This window comes from Thamnophis elegans, chromosome 15 (assembly GCF_009769535.1).
Source record: "Thamnophis elegans isolate rThaEle1 chromosome 15, rThaEle1.pri, whole genome shotgun sequence".
NCBI lineage: Eukaryota > Metazoa > Chordata > Lepidosauria > Squamata > Colubridae > Thamnophis > Thamnophis elegans.
The window spans coordinates 1,759,423-1,775,290 of NC_045555.1; the positions used below are offsets into that span (position 1 = coordinate 1,759,423).

The 15,868-nt window shown below is 46.2% G+C and overlaps 1 protein-coding gene across 2 annotated transcripts in view; it reads right to left on the reverse strand.

Moving 5' to 3' along the window:
- Nucleotides 1-809: 809 nt before the first annotated feature.
- LOC116518595 (tumor necrosis factor receptor superfamily member 1B-like) overlaps nucleotides 810-15,868 on the reverse strand; it is a 27,227-nt gene continuing 12,168 nt past the window's right edge. The window contains exons 2-11 of one of the 2 annotated variants that reach the window (XM_032232101.1): nucleotides 15,335-15,757; nucleotides 15,145-15,250; nucleotides 13,891-14,019; nucleotides 12,682-12,831; nucleotides 9,679-9,772; nucleotides 7,214-7,392; nucleotides 5,152-5,226; nucleotides 3,636-3,673; nucleotides 3,241-3,472; nucleotides 810-1,885 (exon numbers count right to left, since the gene is read on the reverse strand). In XM_032232101.1, coding sequence (XP_032087992.1) covers nucleotides 1,611-1,885; nucleotides 3,241-3,472; nucleotides 3,636-3,673; nucleotides 5,152-5,226; nucleotides 7,214-7,392; nucleotides 9,679-9,772; nucleotides 12,682-12,831; nucleotides 13,891-14,019; nucleotides 15,145-15,250; nucleotides 15,335-15,337 — 1,281 coding nt within the window. In that variant the 5' untranslated portion in view covers nucleotides 15,338-15,757 and the 3' untranslated portion in view covers nucleotides 810-1,610. The remainder of the gene's footprint in view (nucleotides 1,886-3,240; nucleotides 3,473-3,635; nucleotides 3,674-5,151; nucleotides 5,227-7,213; nucleotides 7,393-9,678; nucleotides 9,773-12,681; nucleotides 12,832-13,890; nucleotides 14,020-15,144; nucleotides 15,251-15,334; nucleotides 15,758-15,868) is intronic. The other variant, XM_032232100.1, reaches the window with a different exon arrangement.

Below are 15,868 nucleotides of genomic sequence, written 5' to 3' on the forward strand. Positions count from 1 at the left end.
CGGTCTTTTAAAGGAAGTTGTTGTGGCCGGGAACTCGCAGCAGAGTTGGAGAGTGAAGAGACTGGGGAGGAACCTGGGCCAGTCCTGGAGTCTGAGGAGGGCTCTGCGTCGGAGGCAGAGAGGGGGCCAGGGTCATATGTCCAGTTATCAGCTGCCTTCGGAGTCGGACATCAGTGAGGCAGAAGAACAGCTGGAACCTGTTCCCAGTGTGCACAGAGTGGCCAGACGAAGGGAAGAGCTAAAGAACAGGGGCTGACTTGGAAGTAAAGCCACAGATGGACAGTGAATAGTTAGACTTATATACCGCTTCATAGGGCTTTCAGCCCTCTCTAAGCGGTTTACAGAGTCAGCATATCGCCCCCAACAACAATCCAGGTCCTCATTTTACCCACCTCGGAAGGATGGAAGGCTGAGTCAACCCTGAGCCTGGTGGGATTTGAACAGCCGAACTGCAGTCAGCTGAAGTAGCCTGCAGTGCTGCATTTAACCACTGTGCCACCTCGGCCCCTCCCAGAACAAATAAAAGAGGAGCGACGGGAGTGGAGTTTGCAGGAGACCGTTAGTTCATTTAATTGGTTTGGAGACTCCTGGCCAAGTTTTGCAGATCTCAGCCTGGCAGCTCTCCAAGCCAGATAAGGTCTGTGACCGTAAATCCTCCCTGGAAAGACTTTGCTGGAGGTGAAGGAGCAGAATTCACCGCCAATTAATAAAAGGGGGTTTTGTCGGGACCAGGAGTTGGCTTCCGGCTCTTGGGAAGCCTCGGTCAGAACGTAAGTAGCGAGTAACTGAAACAGACAAGCGTCAAGCGCTGTGGTTTTCTACTTTCTTGTTTAAAATTGGAATTTATTCAGCAAAAGTGCAAAAATATGAAAGACAGCAACAAGAAAATTAAAAAATTCGGCTACTATTTCGGCTGCAGAAATCTGGACAGTCATAAGGGGGCAGCAGAGAGGGAGAGAGAGAGACGTTTACGGCTTATCTGAAATTCAGCACCGCCGTAAACTGATGATGAGGCATTTTGGGGAGGGGGGAAATTGTGCGTTTTTAAGAATGGCTTTCAAGAATCGTTGCAAATCATCCCTCTGGCTGGGGGACAATTATTCCTTGAATTCAACGACTGGTTGTCCTCGACTTACGACCCCAACATTGCCCAAAATTTCAGTCGCCAAGCGAGACAATAAGTTCGGCTCCATTTTACGACCTTTCTTGCCGCCGTTGTTAAGCGAATCCACTGCGGTGGCTCGGTTAGTCACACGGTCGTTAAGCAAATCCGCTGTTCCCCCCCTCCCCCCGCTGACTCGGCTCGTCGGAAGGTCGCAGAAGGGGACGCTGCGACCGTCGTAAATCTGAGTCAGTTGCGAAGCGTCTGAATTTCGACCGCGCGACCACGGGGAGTGCTGCGACGGTCGTAAGTGCGAGGACCGGTCCTAAGTCGCTTCTTTTTTTTCAGCACCGTTGCGACGTCGGCCGTCGCTAAACAAATGGTCCCAAGTGGAGGACGGCATTAAAAGGCTTATTTTTCCTTCGCAAACTTCCTTCCCGGATATCAGTCATTCCTGGAGTTTCTTAAGCAGGGCGGAAGTCGCTGCGCGGAAAACCCTCCGTCGTTCTCAGGACCTCTTCATGCCGCCGTCTTGGACGCTAAGCGGGAGGGGCTCCCCCCCACAGGGGTTCAAGTAGTCCAAGGTGTCTTCAACCTCCACCGCGATTGGTCGGAGGGAATCCCCTCTCGCGGTGGTTTCCTCCTGCGAGAGGGGAGGGTCAGTGGGGCGCCCGGCTTCGGCCACCCCGGAGGGCTTGAAGGAGGCCGGAGAGTGACCGCCGTTGCAGATGCTGACCACGCAGCTGACATTCACATGGGTTTTCCCGCTTCCCACAATCTCCGCTGGAAAAGGAAGGAAAAGGTTAAAAAAAAGGAAGGAAGGGGTGGAAGAAGAAAAGGAGGAATAGGGAGAGAGAAACTGAGAAAGAGGGAATTAAATAAAAAGAGGGGGAGAGAGGAAAGGAGGGGGGGAGAGAAAGGGAGAGAGAAAGAAAGAAAAAGGCAGAAAAAGAAAAGGAAGAGAAAGAAAGGAAGGAAGGGAGAAACAGAAAGAGAAAGGAATAAAAAAGGGAGAGAGAGGGGGGAGAGAGAGAGGAAAGGAAGGAAGGGAGAAACTGAGAAAGAAAGAAATAAAAAAGAGAGGAAAGAAGGGAGGGAGAGAAAGGGAGAGAGAAAGAATAAGGCAGAGAAAGAGAAAAGGAAGGGAAGAAAGAAAGAAAGAAACTGAGAAAGAGAAATAAAAAGAGAGAGGAAAAAAGGAAGGGAGGGAGGGAAAAGGAGAAAAAGAAAAAGGCAAGAAAAGAGAAAAAGAAGAAAGGTAAGAAAGAAAGAAACTGAGAAAGAGAGAAAGAAATAAAATGAGAGGAAAGGGAGGGAGGGAAGGAGAAAAAAGAAAAAGGCAAGAAAAGAGAAAAAGAAGGAAGGGAAGAAAGAAAGAAAGAAACTGAGAAAGAGAGAAAGAAATAAAAAGAGAGAAAAGAAGGAAAGGAGGGAGGAAAAGGGAGAAAAAGAAAAAGACAAAAAGGGAGAAAAAGAAGGAAGGGAAGAAAGAAAGAAAGAAAGAAAGAAGAGAAACTGAGAACGAGAGAAAGAAATAAAAAGAGAAAAGGAAGGAAGGGAAAAAAGAGAAAGAAAAACAGAAACAAAAAGGGAGAAAGAAAGAAAAAAGACGGAAAGAAAGAAGAGAGAAAGAAAGAAAGTAAGAAAGAAAGAAAGAAGAATATTTGTAGCTCAGAGTTGAAATGAGAGGAGCTTGATAGTCTTCTTGCAGACATGTCATGACCCAACTAGGTAACATCATCAGTGCCAATGTTAGTTCTAACCCTGATGATGTTACCTAACATCTGGAAGAAAACCATCAAGTTCTGAAACCACCAAGGACCCCACAATCTTCTTCCTCCTCCTCCTCCTCCTCCTCCTCCTCCTCCTCCTCCTCTCCCCTCCTCCTCCTCCTCCTCCTCCTCCTCCTCCTCACCTTCCTCTTTCTCCTCCACTCCACAATCCCCACTCCCTTCCAGCACGGATGACGTTCCCTAGTATGGCCGTGAAACGACTCCGAGACAGGACGCACCAAAGGCCCCACAATCCTAGGCCTTACAGGGGCCCAGCCCGGCCTGATGTGACCCACCACCCCATAAATGGAGCCTCCCCCCCCCCCACTCCGATCTATTTCTCCCCCCCCTCCCGGGGGGTCTTACTCGAGTCTGCCGCGCTGTAGCATCTCCCGTCATTCGTTGATCTCTGTGCAACGTTGTCGGTTTCCATCTTGGGAGGGTCTCCGTTGCTGGTTTCGCTGCTTTTCTCAGGCCCGGCCGTTGGATTGTCCCCAAAACGCGAGGGGGACGTCCGCAAGAGACTGTCCTTCTCCTGCCCCGCAGCTGTGGGCTCCTGAGGCCACTTCACCGGGAACTTTTCGGCAGGCGCGAACGGCTGGAAGGAAACCGAGAAGCCAAACGTCATTGGTTTGGTCAGCGATCTGCTAGGACCCCAGACCCAAATTGGGGTGTCTGGCAGCCCAGTTTTCGCTTTTGGTGCCTCCGACGAGGAAGCTGGGCAAATTCTGACTTACAGACCCGAAGAGGTCAATGCTCACCTGTTTCTTCTCCTCCCAAAATGGGGGACACTTTTGACCTGCCAGAGAGAAAATTAAATATTGTGGAATTCATTGTTGGAATATAATATATATATATATATATATATATATATATATATATATATATATATATATATATATATATATATATATATATATATATATATTAGATTTTTACAACCCCTGGTAAGCCCCAATTATGGGAGGAAGCTAACTGCTTCCATCATCTGTCAATCGGCTCGTCACAAGAGTCCATCTATACTAGTCTCCCTTTATTTATTTATCAGCACAAATAAAAAAATTATATATATATATATATATTGCAACAACTACAATAATATTCAGCCACTAGATGGCAGTGTTTGCAAGTTTGGATCTACTACTCTATGTTCTTTTGTTCTAAGTCAACTTTCCTGTTAGAGTTAAGCAGTTAAGCAGTAAAGCACATGGTGATTGTACACTCTGTTTGATCTTTACATATATATACATACATACATACATACATACACACATATATATATACACATACATACATACATACATACACACACATACATATATGTGTGTGTGTGTGTATTTGTGTGTGTGTTTATATATATATATATGTATGTATGTATATATGTATGTATGTATGTATGTATATTTATTTATTTATTTATTTATTTAGTGTCACAACCCCTGGTATGCCCCAATTATGGGAGGAAGCTAACTGCTTCCATTCTCTGTCCATCGGCTCGTCACAAGAGACCATCCAGACAGAAAGCCCAATATTTTACTGTTGCCTTTTTACATTTGTGTTGTATTTGTGCTGATAAATAAATAAAGGGAGATCTATTTCAAGCTATTTAGCTCTCATCAGCTAGCCATACCCTTACTGGGATTCGAACCTGTGCTGTATTACATCTTAGGCAGATGTCTTAACAAGGACCTGTGGCTCAATGGTTAAGACATCTGTCTAAGATGTAATACAGCACAGGTTCGAATCCCAGTAAGGGTATGGCTAGCTGATGAGAGCTAAATAGCTTGAAATAGATCTATACTAATCTCCCTTTATTTATTTATCAGCACAAATACAACATTATTTATATATATGTAAAGATCAAACAGAGTGTACAATCACCATGTGCTTTACTGCTTAACTGATCAAACAGAGTGTACAATCACCATGTGCTTTACTGCTTAACTGCTACATGTATATACATACATACATACACACATACATACATATATACATACACAGGATTTCTAACATTAGAACTTTTAAAGAAAAGTTCAGATTAACAGAATGACAGAGGTGGGCGGGACCACGGAGGTCTTCTAGTCCAACCCTCTGCTCAGGCAGGAAGCCCTCGACCATTTCAGACAAACGGATGTCCAATCTTTTCTTAAAAGCCTCCAGTGTTGGAGCATCCGCAACTTCTGGAGGCAAGTCGTTCCACTGAATTAATTGTTGGAACAATCAATCAGAGCAAATTGATTGTATTTAAAATCGTTTTGTTTTGGAGCCTCAACTTACCACTTTTTCTAAAAACGATGAAGCAAATGAGGGCCGTCAGCACCACTGGGATAGTCGTCATGCCGACAATCCGCCCTGGACGCAAAACAAAGAGATAAAAATGCAGAGTTAGGATAGTTCAAGCCGTGCTAAGAAATTGCACCTCTATTCCAAGAAAACGAGGAAATGTGGGGTTAAAAACCAGTGGAAATTCTTTGGGAAGTTTTGATTATTGCAATATATCGTATTTAAGGTGTGGAACCTCTAAACAGCCACCAGAGGGCGGCAGAGAGACACTGTCCTTGGCTATGCTCTCAGGTTGTCCTAATTCCTCCAGCAACTCTATGGCATCTCTAGAATAAAGGCAGTCCTCGATTTACGACCACAAGGGAGCCCACAATCTAGGTCGCTAAGTGAGACATTTTCTCAGTTTTGTCCCATTTTACGGCTTGTCTCGCCGCATTTCTTAAGCGAATCACTGCCATCGTTAAATTAGAAACACCGTTGTTAAGTGAATCTGGCTTCTCCGTAGACTTCGCTTGTTGGAAGGTCGCAAAAGGGGATCATGTGACCCCGGGACGCTGCAACCGTCATAAATAGGAGTCAGTTGCCAAGCATCTGAAAGCAAATCACATGACCATGTGGACTTGGCAGGGGAACTCTGGGAGTTGAAGTCTACAAGTCTTAAAGTGACTGACTGAGGAATTCTGGGAGTTGAAGTCCATAAGTCTTAAATAGTTGACTGGGGAACTCTGGGAGTTGAAGTCCATAAGTCTCAAATAGCTGACTGGAGAATTCTGGGAGTTGAAGTCCACAAGTCTTAAAGTGACTGACTGAGGAATTCTGGGAGTTGAAGTCAACAAGTCTTAAATAGCTGACTGGAGAATTCTGGGAGTTGAAGTCCACAAGTCTTAAAGTGACTGACTGAGGAATTCTGGGAGTTGAAGTCCATAAGTCTTAAATAGTTGACTGGGGAACTCTGGGAGTTGAAGTCCATAAGTCTCAAATAGCTGACTGGAGAATTCTGGGAGTTGAAGTCCACAAGTCTTAAATAGCTGACTGGAGAATTCTGGGAGTTGAAGTCCACAAGTCTTAAAGTGACTGACTGAGGAATTCTGGGAGTTGAAGTCAACAAGTCTTAAAGTGACTGACTGAGGAATTCTGGGAGTTGAAGTCAACAAGTCTTAAAGTGACTGACTGGGGAACTCTGGGAGTTGAAGTCCATAAGTCTCAAATAGCTGACTGAGGAATTCTGGGAGTTGAAGTCCACAAGTCTTAAAGTGACTGACTGAGGAATTCTGGGAGTTGAAGTCCATAAGTCTTAAATAGTTGACTGGGGAACTCTGGGAGTTGAAGTCCATAAGTCTCAAATAGCTGACTGGAGAATTCTGGGAGTTGAAGTCCACAAGTCTTAAAGTGACTGACTGGGGAACTCTGGGAGTTGAAGTCCACAAGTCTTAAAGTGACTGACTGAGGAATTCTGGGAGTTGAAGTCAACAAGTCTTAAAGTGACTGACTGAGGAATTCTGGGAGTTGAAGTCAACAAGTCTTAAAGTGACTGACTGGGGAACTCTGGGAGTTGAAGTCCATAAGTCTCAAATAGCTGACTGAGGAATTCTGGGAATTGAAGTCCACAAGTCTTAAAGTGATTGACTGGGGAACTCTGGGAGTTGAAGTCCACAAGTCTTAAATAGCTGGAGTATTCTGGGAATTGAAGTCCACAAGTCTTAAAGTGACTGACTGGGGAACTCTGGGAGTTGAAGTCCATAAGTCTCAAATAGCTGACTGGGGAATTCTGGGAGTTGAAGTCCACAAGTCTTAAATAGCTGACTAAGGAATTCTGGGAATTGAAGTCCACAAGTCTTAAAGTGATTTGACTGGGGAACGAGTTGAAGTCCATAAGTCTTAAATAGCTGGAGTATTCTGGGAGTTGAAGTCCATAAGTCTCAAAGTGACTGACTGGGGAACTCTGGGAGTTGAAGTCCACAAGTCTTAAAAGTCTCAAAGTTTGGAGACCCCTGCCTCTAAACGCAGCCCACCTTCCGAACGCAAATCCCTATCCATTTCTCTTCTCCTTGCTCACCGGTCTGTGCGGATGAATCCTGTCGGTTGAAGGTTGGTCTCTCGGTCCCAGCACCCCACAGGAGCCTCTTGGTTGCGGTTGTGAGTGGCGGAGACGTCGTCCCGGGCTCAACCGGCCCACCCGGATGGCCACAAACGGTGTTGTGGGTGTTGCTTCCGGGAACGAGCACCGCCTGACATCTTGTAAGGGGGGAGAAGAAGAAAAAAGAACCACCACCGAAGTGAAGAAGTGAAATATAAAGTCAAGTCGACTCGAGGACTTTCCAGCCGAGGAAAGGTGACCTTTTCAATGACACAACTTTTCTTACCCTCCGAAAGTTCAGGGGGACTTCAGGGCGACGAAGAAGACGGGGGTGTTTCCAGCAAGAGGAGCTAGGAATGGCACCTAGAGGTCATCTTTCCCAACCCCTGGGCTGCTCTGCCAGCTTTTATTTTAGGACTTTTGTTCCATTTTCTCTTCTCCTTTCTCTCCTCTCCTCTCCCCTTCTCTTTTTTATATCCTCTTTTTTACTCTCCTCTCCTATTTTCTTCTTCCCTTCCCTTCTCTTTTTTCTATTCTTTTTTCTATCCTATTTTCTATTCTCCTATCCTATTTTCTTGTTCTGTTTCCTTCTCTTTTTTTTATCTTGTTTTTTTATCTTCTATCCTCTCCTCTCCTCTTTTCTGGTTCCCTTCTCTTTTTTCGCTTCTCTTTTTTCTCCTCTCCTCTCCCTATTCCTATTCCTATTCTATTCTTTCTCTTCTCCTCTTCTCTTCTCTCATCTCTTCTCCTCTATCCTATCCTATTTTCTTCCTCTCCTCTTCATTCTATTCTATTCTATTCTTTCTCTTCATTCTATTTTTTCTCTTCTCTATTCTATTCTTTCTCTTCTCTATTCTCTTCTCTTCTTTATCTTCTCTATTCTCTTGTCTTCTTTATCTTCTCTATCCTGTCCTGTTTTCTTCCTTCTTCATTCCATTCCATTCTATTCTTTCTCTTTATTCTATTTTTTCCTCTTCTCTATTCTCTTGTCTTCTTTATCTTTTCTATCCTGTCCTGTTTTCTTCTTGCCCTCTCCATCCATTCTATTCTATTCTTTCTCTTCTCTATTCTATTTTTTCTATTTTCTTCTCTTCTTTATCTTCTCTATCCTGTCCTATTTTCTTCCTGCCCTCTCCATCCATTCTATTCTATTCTTTCTCTTCTCTATTCTTTCTCTTCTCTATTCTATTTTTTCCTCTTCTCTATTCTCTTCTCTTCTTTATCTTTTCTATCCTGTCCTGTTTTCTTCCTGCCCTCTCCATCCATTCTATTCTATTCTTTCTCTTCTCTATTCTTTCTCTTCTCTATTCTATTTTTTCCTCTTCTCTATTCTCTTCTCTTCTTTATCTTCTCTATCCTGTCCTGTTTTCTTCCTGCCCTCTCCATCCATTCTATTCTATTCTTTCTCTATTCTTTCTCTTCTCTATTCTATTTTTTCCTCTTCTCTATTCTCTTCTCTTCTTTATCTTTTCTATCCTGTCCTATTTTCTTCCTGCCCTCTCCATCCATTCTATTCTATTCTTTCTCTTCTCTATTCTTTCTCTTCTCTATTCTATTTTTTCCTCTTCTCTATTCTCTTCTCTTCTTTATCTTCTCTATCCTGTCCTGTTTTCTTCCTGCCCTCTCCATCCATTCTATTCTATTCTTTCTCTTCTCTATTCTTTCTCTTCTCTATTCTATTTTTTCCTCTTCTCTATTCTCTTCTCTTCTTTATCTTCTCTATCCTGTCCTGTTTTCTTCCTGCCCTCTCCATCCATTCTATTCTATTCTTTCTCTTCTCTATTCTTTCTCTTCTCTATTCTATTTTTTCCTCTTCTCTATTCTCTTCTCTTCTTTATCTTCTCTATCCTGTCCTGTTTTCTTCCTCCCCTCTCCATTCAATTCCATTCTATTCTTTCTCTTCTCTATTCTTTCTCTTCTCTATTCTATTTTTTCTCTTCTCTATTCTCTTCTCTTCTTTATCTTCTCTATCCTGTCCTGTTTTCTTCCTCCCCTCTTCATTCAATTCCATTCTATTCTTTCTCTTCTCTATTCTATTTTTTCCTCTTCTCTCTTCTCTTCTCTTCTTTATCTTCTCTATCCTGTCCTGTTTTCTTCCTGCCCTCTCCATCCATTCTATTCTATTCTTTCTCTTCTCTATTCTTTCTCTCTATTCTTTCTCTTCTCTATTCTATTTTTTCCTCTTCTCTATTCTCTTCTCTTCTTTATCTTCTCTATCCTGTCCTATTTCCTTCTTCTCCTCTCCTCCCTTCTCTATTCTATTCCTCTCCTCTCCATTCCATTCCATTCTATTCTATTCCAAATAATAACAAACCATTTGATAGCTTGCAGGCGCCCAAGAGTTATTGTGTTGTTGTTTTTTTCCCCTTTCCTGCGAGGGTTTAAGCAGGCTCCCTTCTCTTCCCCAAACTCCCACTGCGGAAACAACACAATCACACACTTACATCCGGTGAGGGGCGCAGCGATTCTGGTGGGACTCGTGATCGGAGAAGGTGCCCGGTTGGCACGGCGCACATTCCACATCCGTTTCTCTCGTGCCTGCAAAGAAACGAGAAGTTCTCAGAAGCGCCGTTGCCGACAGCTGCAGGGCAAGAGGCGGGCAGAAGGAGAGGAGAGGAAATGGCTTTGAAAGTTGGACAGACACATTGGAGCCCTGTGTGTCTGTGTGTGTGTCTGTGTGTGTCCGTGCATGTGTGTGTCCCGGCATAACTCTGGAACGCCTCGAGCAATTTCAACCAAACTTGGTAAAACAGATGACTTACTCTCTGGAAACAAACACTGTGTGGGAAAAGACACCCCTAAAAACCCCTTTGGGTATGTTTTCTGTTAAGATGCAGCCTGTTGTGCCTTAGCACGGCTTCTACCGCACCACAGTAAAATGGATTCTATTGTACAGCGCAGTGGAGTTGCCGTGGCAAGCAGCTTCACAGTACTCCACAGGGGGGGATACCTCTGGTAAGGGGAGGGGGGAGGGCTTTAGAAATTATTAGAAATTATGTTTGGTCCAGATATATAGAGCCGAGGTGGCGCAGTGGTTAGGGTGCAGTACTGCAGGCCACTTCATTTGACTGTGATCTGCAGCTCGGCGGTTCAAATCTCACCGGCTCAAGGTCAACTCAGCCTTCCATCCTTCCGAGGTGGGTGAAATGAGGACCCAGACTGTGGGGGCGATATGCTGACTCTGTAAACCGCTTAGAGAGGGCTGGAAGCCCTATGAAGCGGTATATAAGTCTAATAAATAACTAAATATCCCCCCCCCCCGTCAAAAAAAAAATACCGGCTAGTAAATAAATAAAATGTGCAAAGATCAAAAAAGCAGAAACATTCTTCCGCCCTGCTTTCGTCAAAAGTCCAAAGTTTCACTTCCACGGAGCGTGCGAGGCGAGTCACACACTTACGCAACCCGAAACCTCCGGACTCTCTTTTCAGTTTTGGGGAGGATAAGATGTCAAATTACGCTCACATTTCTTCACACCGTAGTTTTAGAGACTTAAAAATTGACTAATTTGTGGGTTTTTCGTCACATTTTTCGCAGCATTGCGACTGATCGGCATAGATTTCATAAATACACACGACTGACTTTTTTTTTTTTTTAATAATTTTATTTATTGTATTGTAGTGTTATGGTAATATTTCCTGGACTCAGCCTGATTTCACTGGATGCCCCCTTTTGGAAAACGCAGCTAGTCCCCGACCTATGACCACAAGGGAGCTTGAACATTTCCGCCGTTGAGCAAGACCTTCATTTAAGTGAGTTTTGCCCCATTGTACGACGTCTCCTGCCACAGTTGATAAGTAAATCTCTGCCGTTGTTAAGTGAGCCTGGCTTCCCGGGGTCACTATGAGCCCAGATGACGGGGAAGCTGGTTTCGCTTAGCCACAGAGGCGTAAAATGGAGGATTGCAGAACGGTCTTGCTTAGCGACAGAAACTTTGGGCAGTCATAAGTCCAGGAGTTCGGCCTGTATAGGAGCCGAAATCCAGCTACCTCTTGGGAAATCCTCAATTTTTAAAGCTGAAGCCCAAATCAGCTTGGCTGCTTTGGCACCGTTTGAGGCCAACATTCCTCGCCTTTTCCTGTCAACTTCCTTTTCCGGTTGACAACCTTTGTGAGTTCAAATCCCGGCTGTGTTGTGTGAATCAAGGAGGCCACACAAAACTTTTGTCTCCCTGCAAGAGTTTTCCTCCAAAATCTTGGCTCTCTGAGCCTCGGATGTTTTCTGGCAGACGTTTCATCACCCAGCTAGGTAGCATCATCAGGGCTAGGGATGATGATGATGATGATGATGATGATGATACTACGTAGTTTGGGTCATGGAGTCTGCAGGAAAAGAGAGCACCGATCCTTCTCCTCTTCCTCCTCCCCCTCTTCCTCTCTGCAAACCCACTTTCCTTTTTAGCACTGATGATGTTCCCTAGTTGGGTCACGAAACGTCTGCAAGGAAACCACCAAGATCAGAGAGCACCAGAGACCCCACAGTCCTCCCCCTCCTCGTCTTCCTTCTCTTCTCCTCCTCCTCCTCTTTCTCCTCTTTCTCCTCCTCCTCTTCCTCCTCCTCTTTCTCCTCTTCCTCCTTCTCTTTCTCCTTTTCCTCCTCCTTCTCTTCCTCCTCTTTCTTTTCCTCCTCTAGCTCCTCTTTCTTCTCCCCTTCCTCCTCCTCTTCCTCCTCTTTCTCCTCCTCATTTTCCTTCTCCTTCTCCTCCTCCTCTTCCTCCTTCCTCCTCCTCTTCCTCCTTCCTCCTTCCTCCTCTTCCTCCTTCCTCCTCCTCCTCTTCCTCCTTCCAGGCCCCTTACAAACTCCACTCTCTTCTAACACTGATGATGTTCCCTAGGTGGTTCATGAAACGTTTGCAAGGAAACCACCAAGCTCAGAGAGCACCAAGGACCCCACAGTCCTCCTCCTCTTCCTCTTCCTCCTCCTCCTCCTCCTCTTCCTCCTCCTCCTCCTCTTCCTCCTCCTCCTCTTCCTCCTCCTTCTCTTCCTCCTTTCTCCTTCTCTAGCTCCTCTTTCTCCTCCTCTTCCTCCTCCTCCTCCTCTTCCTCCTCCCCCTCCCTGCAAACCCCACTCTCTTGCAGCACTGATGAGGTTACCTAGTGGGATCATGAAATGTCTGCAAGAAACACCACCAAGCTCAGAGAGCACCAAGGACCCCACAGTCCTCCTCCTCCTCCTCCAACCCCTCTCCCTTCTAGCCCTGATGACACCACCTAGCTGGCTCACGAAACACCTGCAAGAAACCCCCCTCAGTTCCGAGACCCCCAACAGACTCCACCTATTTCCACCCCCCAACTGCAAACATTCTCCTTTATCGTCGTGGTCACCCGAACTCATTTTGCATCCTCGTAAGAAAAACACACACACACTCTCTTCTCTTTTAAACAAAAAAAAATACGGGCCTTTGATGGGCACACACACACACACACACACACCCTGCCTCTGAACCTACCTGCTCGGAGCACTCCGTAGCCCATCGTGCAGTTCTGGTAGGGCTGGCACTGGTAGCATTTGCCGGAGAGTACCAAGCTGCAGAAGTGGCCCTCAGGACACCAGCACACCCTGTTCTGCCTGTGGGTGCAGGTTTTTTCCTCCACAAATCCTGGGTCAGAAAAAAGGGGGGTGGGTGGGAGGGGGGCTGAGAAGGGGGGCAGCTGGAGGGGGTCCGTGTGGGGGGGAGGGGGAACCTAGGGGGGGGTCCATCTCCCTTCATTTGGTGATGGTGGTGGGGGGTTTCTTGAAGGCCAGCAAGAACCTCTTCCCTCCCAAGTCTTCACCCTTAAGCCAAACTTGACCGACAAGGGTCTTGCTTAGCAACGGAAATTTTGGGCTGAAGGGTGGTCGTAAGTCGAGGAGAAAGGGAAGGGCCAGAGAGATGGTAGTGTTGGCTCATGAGCTCCTCCGCCTCTCCTTCTCCTTCTCATCCTCCTCTCCTTTTCTCTTTCTCCTCTCCTTTTTCTCTCCTTCTTTTCCTCCTCCTCCTCCTCACCTTCTTCTTTCTCCTCCCCACCTTCTCCTTTTCCTTCTCTCCTTCTTTTCCTCCTTCTGTTTCACCACCACTCCTTCTCTCCTTCTCTTCTCCTTTTTCTCTCTTCTCCTTTTCCTGCTCTTCTCCTCTTCTTTTTCTCTCCTTCTTTTCCACCCCCTCCTCTCCTTCTCCACTCCTCACTTCTTCTCCTCCTCTCCTTCTTTTCCTCCTCCTCCTCGCCTTCTTCTTTCTCCTCCACTCCTCCTTTTCCTTCTCTCCTTCTTTTCCTCCTCCTTCTGTTTCTCCACCACTCCTTCTCTCCTTTTCCTCTCCTTTTTCTCTCTTCTCCTTTTCCTTCTCCTTCTCCTCTTCTCCTTTTTCTCTCCTTCTTTTCCTCCTCCTCCTCCTCCTCTCCTTCTCCACTCCTTCTCACTTCTTCTCCTCCTCTTGTCCTCCTCTTCTCCTTCTTTTCCTCCTCTCCTCCTTTCCTCCTCCTTTCCTTCTCTTTCATTTCCTTCTCTCCTCCTCTCCCCCTCCTCTCTTTCTCTCTCTCTTTCTTTCCTCCTCCTCCTCCTCCTCCTCCTCCTCCTCCTCCTCTCCTTCTTCTCTTCCCCCCCTCCTCCTCCTCCTCCTCCTCCCCCTCCTTCCCCGAGACTTCAGTGCCACTGGCTCTGCCCCCTGCCCTCTGCTTACCTTCTTTGCATTGTGGCGAACAACTAAAACACCTTTTGGCTTGACTCCAGCCCGTGTTGAACAAGCCTTCCGCACACTGGATGCATTGTGTGTTGACATTGCTGTCGCATTTCCGATGCACCCGGAAACCTGTAATGGAGAAGGGGGGAAGCCGGCCTTGAAACCCAGATAGATAGAGAGATCCAGGAGACTCTGAAAAACTTGGGTTGGGGGTCTGGGGTCTCTTCCCTTCTGTGGTTGGGTCTCCCTGCTTAGCAATTAATTGTTCATCAACGATCAACGGTTAACTGTGCATCAGTGATGCACAATGAATTAAGAACAATTAATCAACGGAACAGCTTGGGGTGGCCCAGAGGTGGTACTCTCGTCTCAACATCAGGAGGTTTGTGAGTTCGATCCTAGATAGGGGCAGATATTTCTCTCTCTCTCTCTCTCTCTCTCTCTCTCTCTCTCTCTCTCTCTCTCTCTCTCTCTCTCTCCCTCCCTCCCTCCCTCCCTCCCTCCCTCCCTCCCTCTCTCTCTCTCTCTCTCTCTTTCTCTGGGTACAATGAGAAATATATCAGCTGAACAAAACTCAGTCCTGGTGACAAGAGCAGCGTCCGGCCCTTCAACACTCTGCTAGCTCTATGTTCAGTTGGCCAGACTCCAACCCACAAGGGATGATGAAGTCGTTAAAAGATGATGATGATGATGATGATGATGATGATGAATCAACCAAAGGGCTTGCCAGCTGGACTCGTGGGTGCTGTATCGCTGGAGGTGTACCGGTAATCCTCGACTTACAACGCTTCATTTAGTGACCATTCCAAGTTACAACAGCACCGGGAAAAAAGGGGACCTAAGACCGTCCTTCACCCTTATGATCATTCCAGCATCCCTGTGGTCACCCGGGCCAAATTCCCCACGCTCGGAAAACCGGCTCGTGTTTACGACGGTCACAGTGTGCCCCCTGATTTCCCCCTTGGGCGATCTTCTGACGAGCAAAGTCGGTGGGGGGGAAGCCCAATTCCCTTTGACTAACTTAGTGACCGCAGTGGTCCGCTGAACAACGGGAGAGGGACACGTCGTAAAAACAGGGCACTCCATCTCGCTCGGCGATGTAAAATCCTGGCCTCCGTTGTATGGCGAGGACTACCCGTTTTTTTTTAAATTGTGAGAAACGTAGTGCATAGTACCCATTACGTCGAAGTGCCCAGTGGTGATTTCGGTGTGATGGGTCAAACCGGGCGACACCTGGGGGCTTTAAACACCTACCTGGAGGGCACAAACGGCAACATTTCTGGCTGTTTTCGTCGTAATATTCTTCCCTGGCGTTGAGGCATCGAAACCCCTGGGATGGGGTGTAAGGCAGCACCTGAGCCTGCAGAAAAGAGACAAAAAAATAAGTTTGCAACCAGGTGGTTCTACCCCAGGTGGCCCCGAGGTGGTGCTCTCCATCTCTCACCATCAGGAGGTTTGTGAGTTCGATCCTAGGTAGAGGCAGATATTTCTCTCTCTCTCCCTCTGGGTACAGTGAGAAATATATCAGCTGAACAAAACTCAGTCCTGGTGACAAGAGCAGCGTCCGGCCCTTCAACACTCTGCTAGCTCTATGTTCAGTTGGCCAGACTCCACCCCACAAGGGATGATGAAGTCGTTAAAAGATGATGATGATGATGGATCAACCAAAGGGCTTGCCAGCTGGACTCGTGAGTGCTGCGTCGCTGGAGGTGTACCGGTAGTCCTCGACTTACAACGCTTCACTTAGTTACAAGCACCGGAAAAAAAGAAGGGTTTTTCAGACTTAACGACATCCCCAGAGTCCAAATTTGGACGCCCGGCAACTGTTTATTCCTTTTTTTAAATAGTTTTTACTAAACATTTTAAACTTTAAAAACAAAAAACAAAAAAGGAAGAGACAAACATAAATAAATTAGTTATACTGCTTTTTGTATCGGCATTCGAGCCTCTGTAGCTCGCCATTCTACATTGCTTTCCC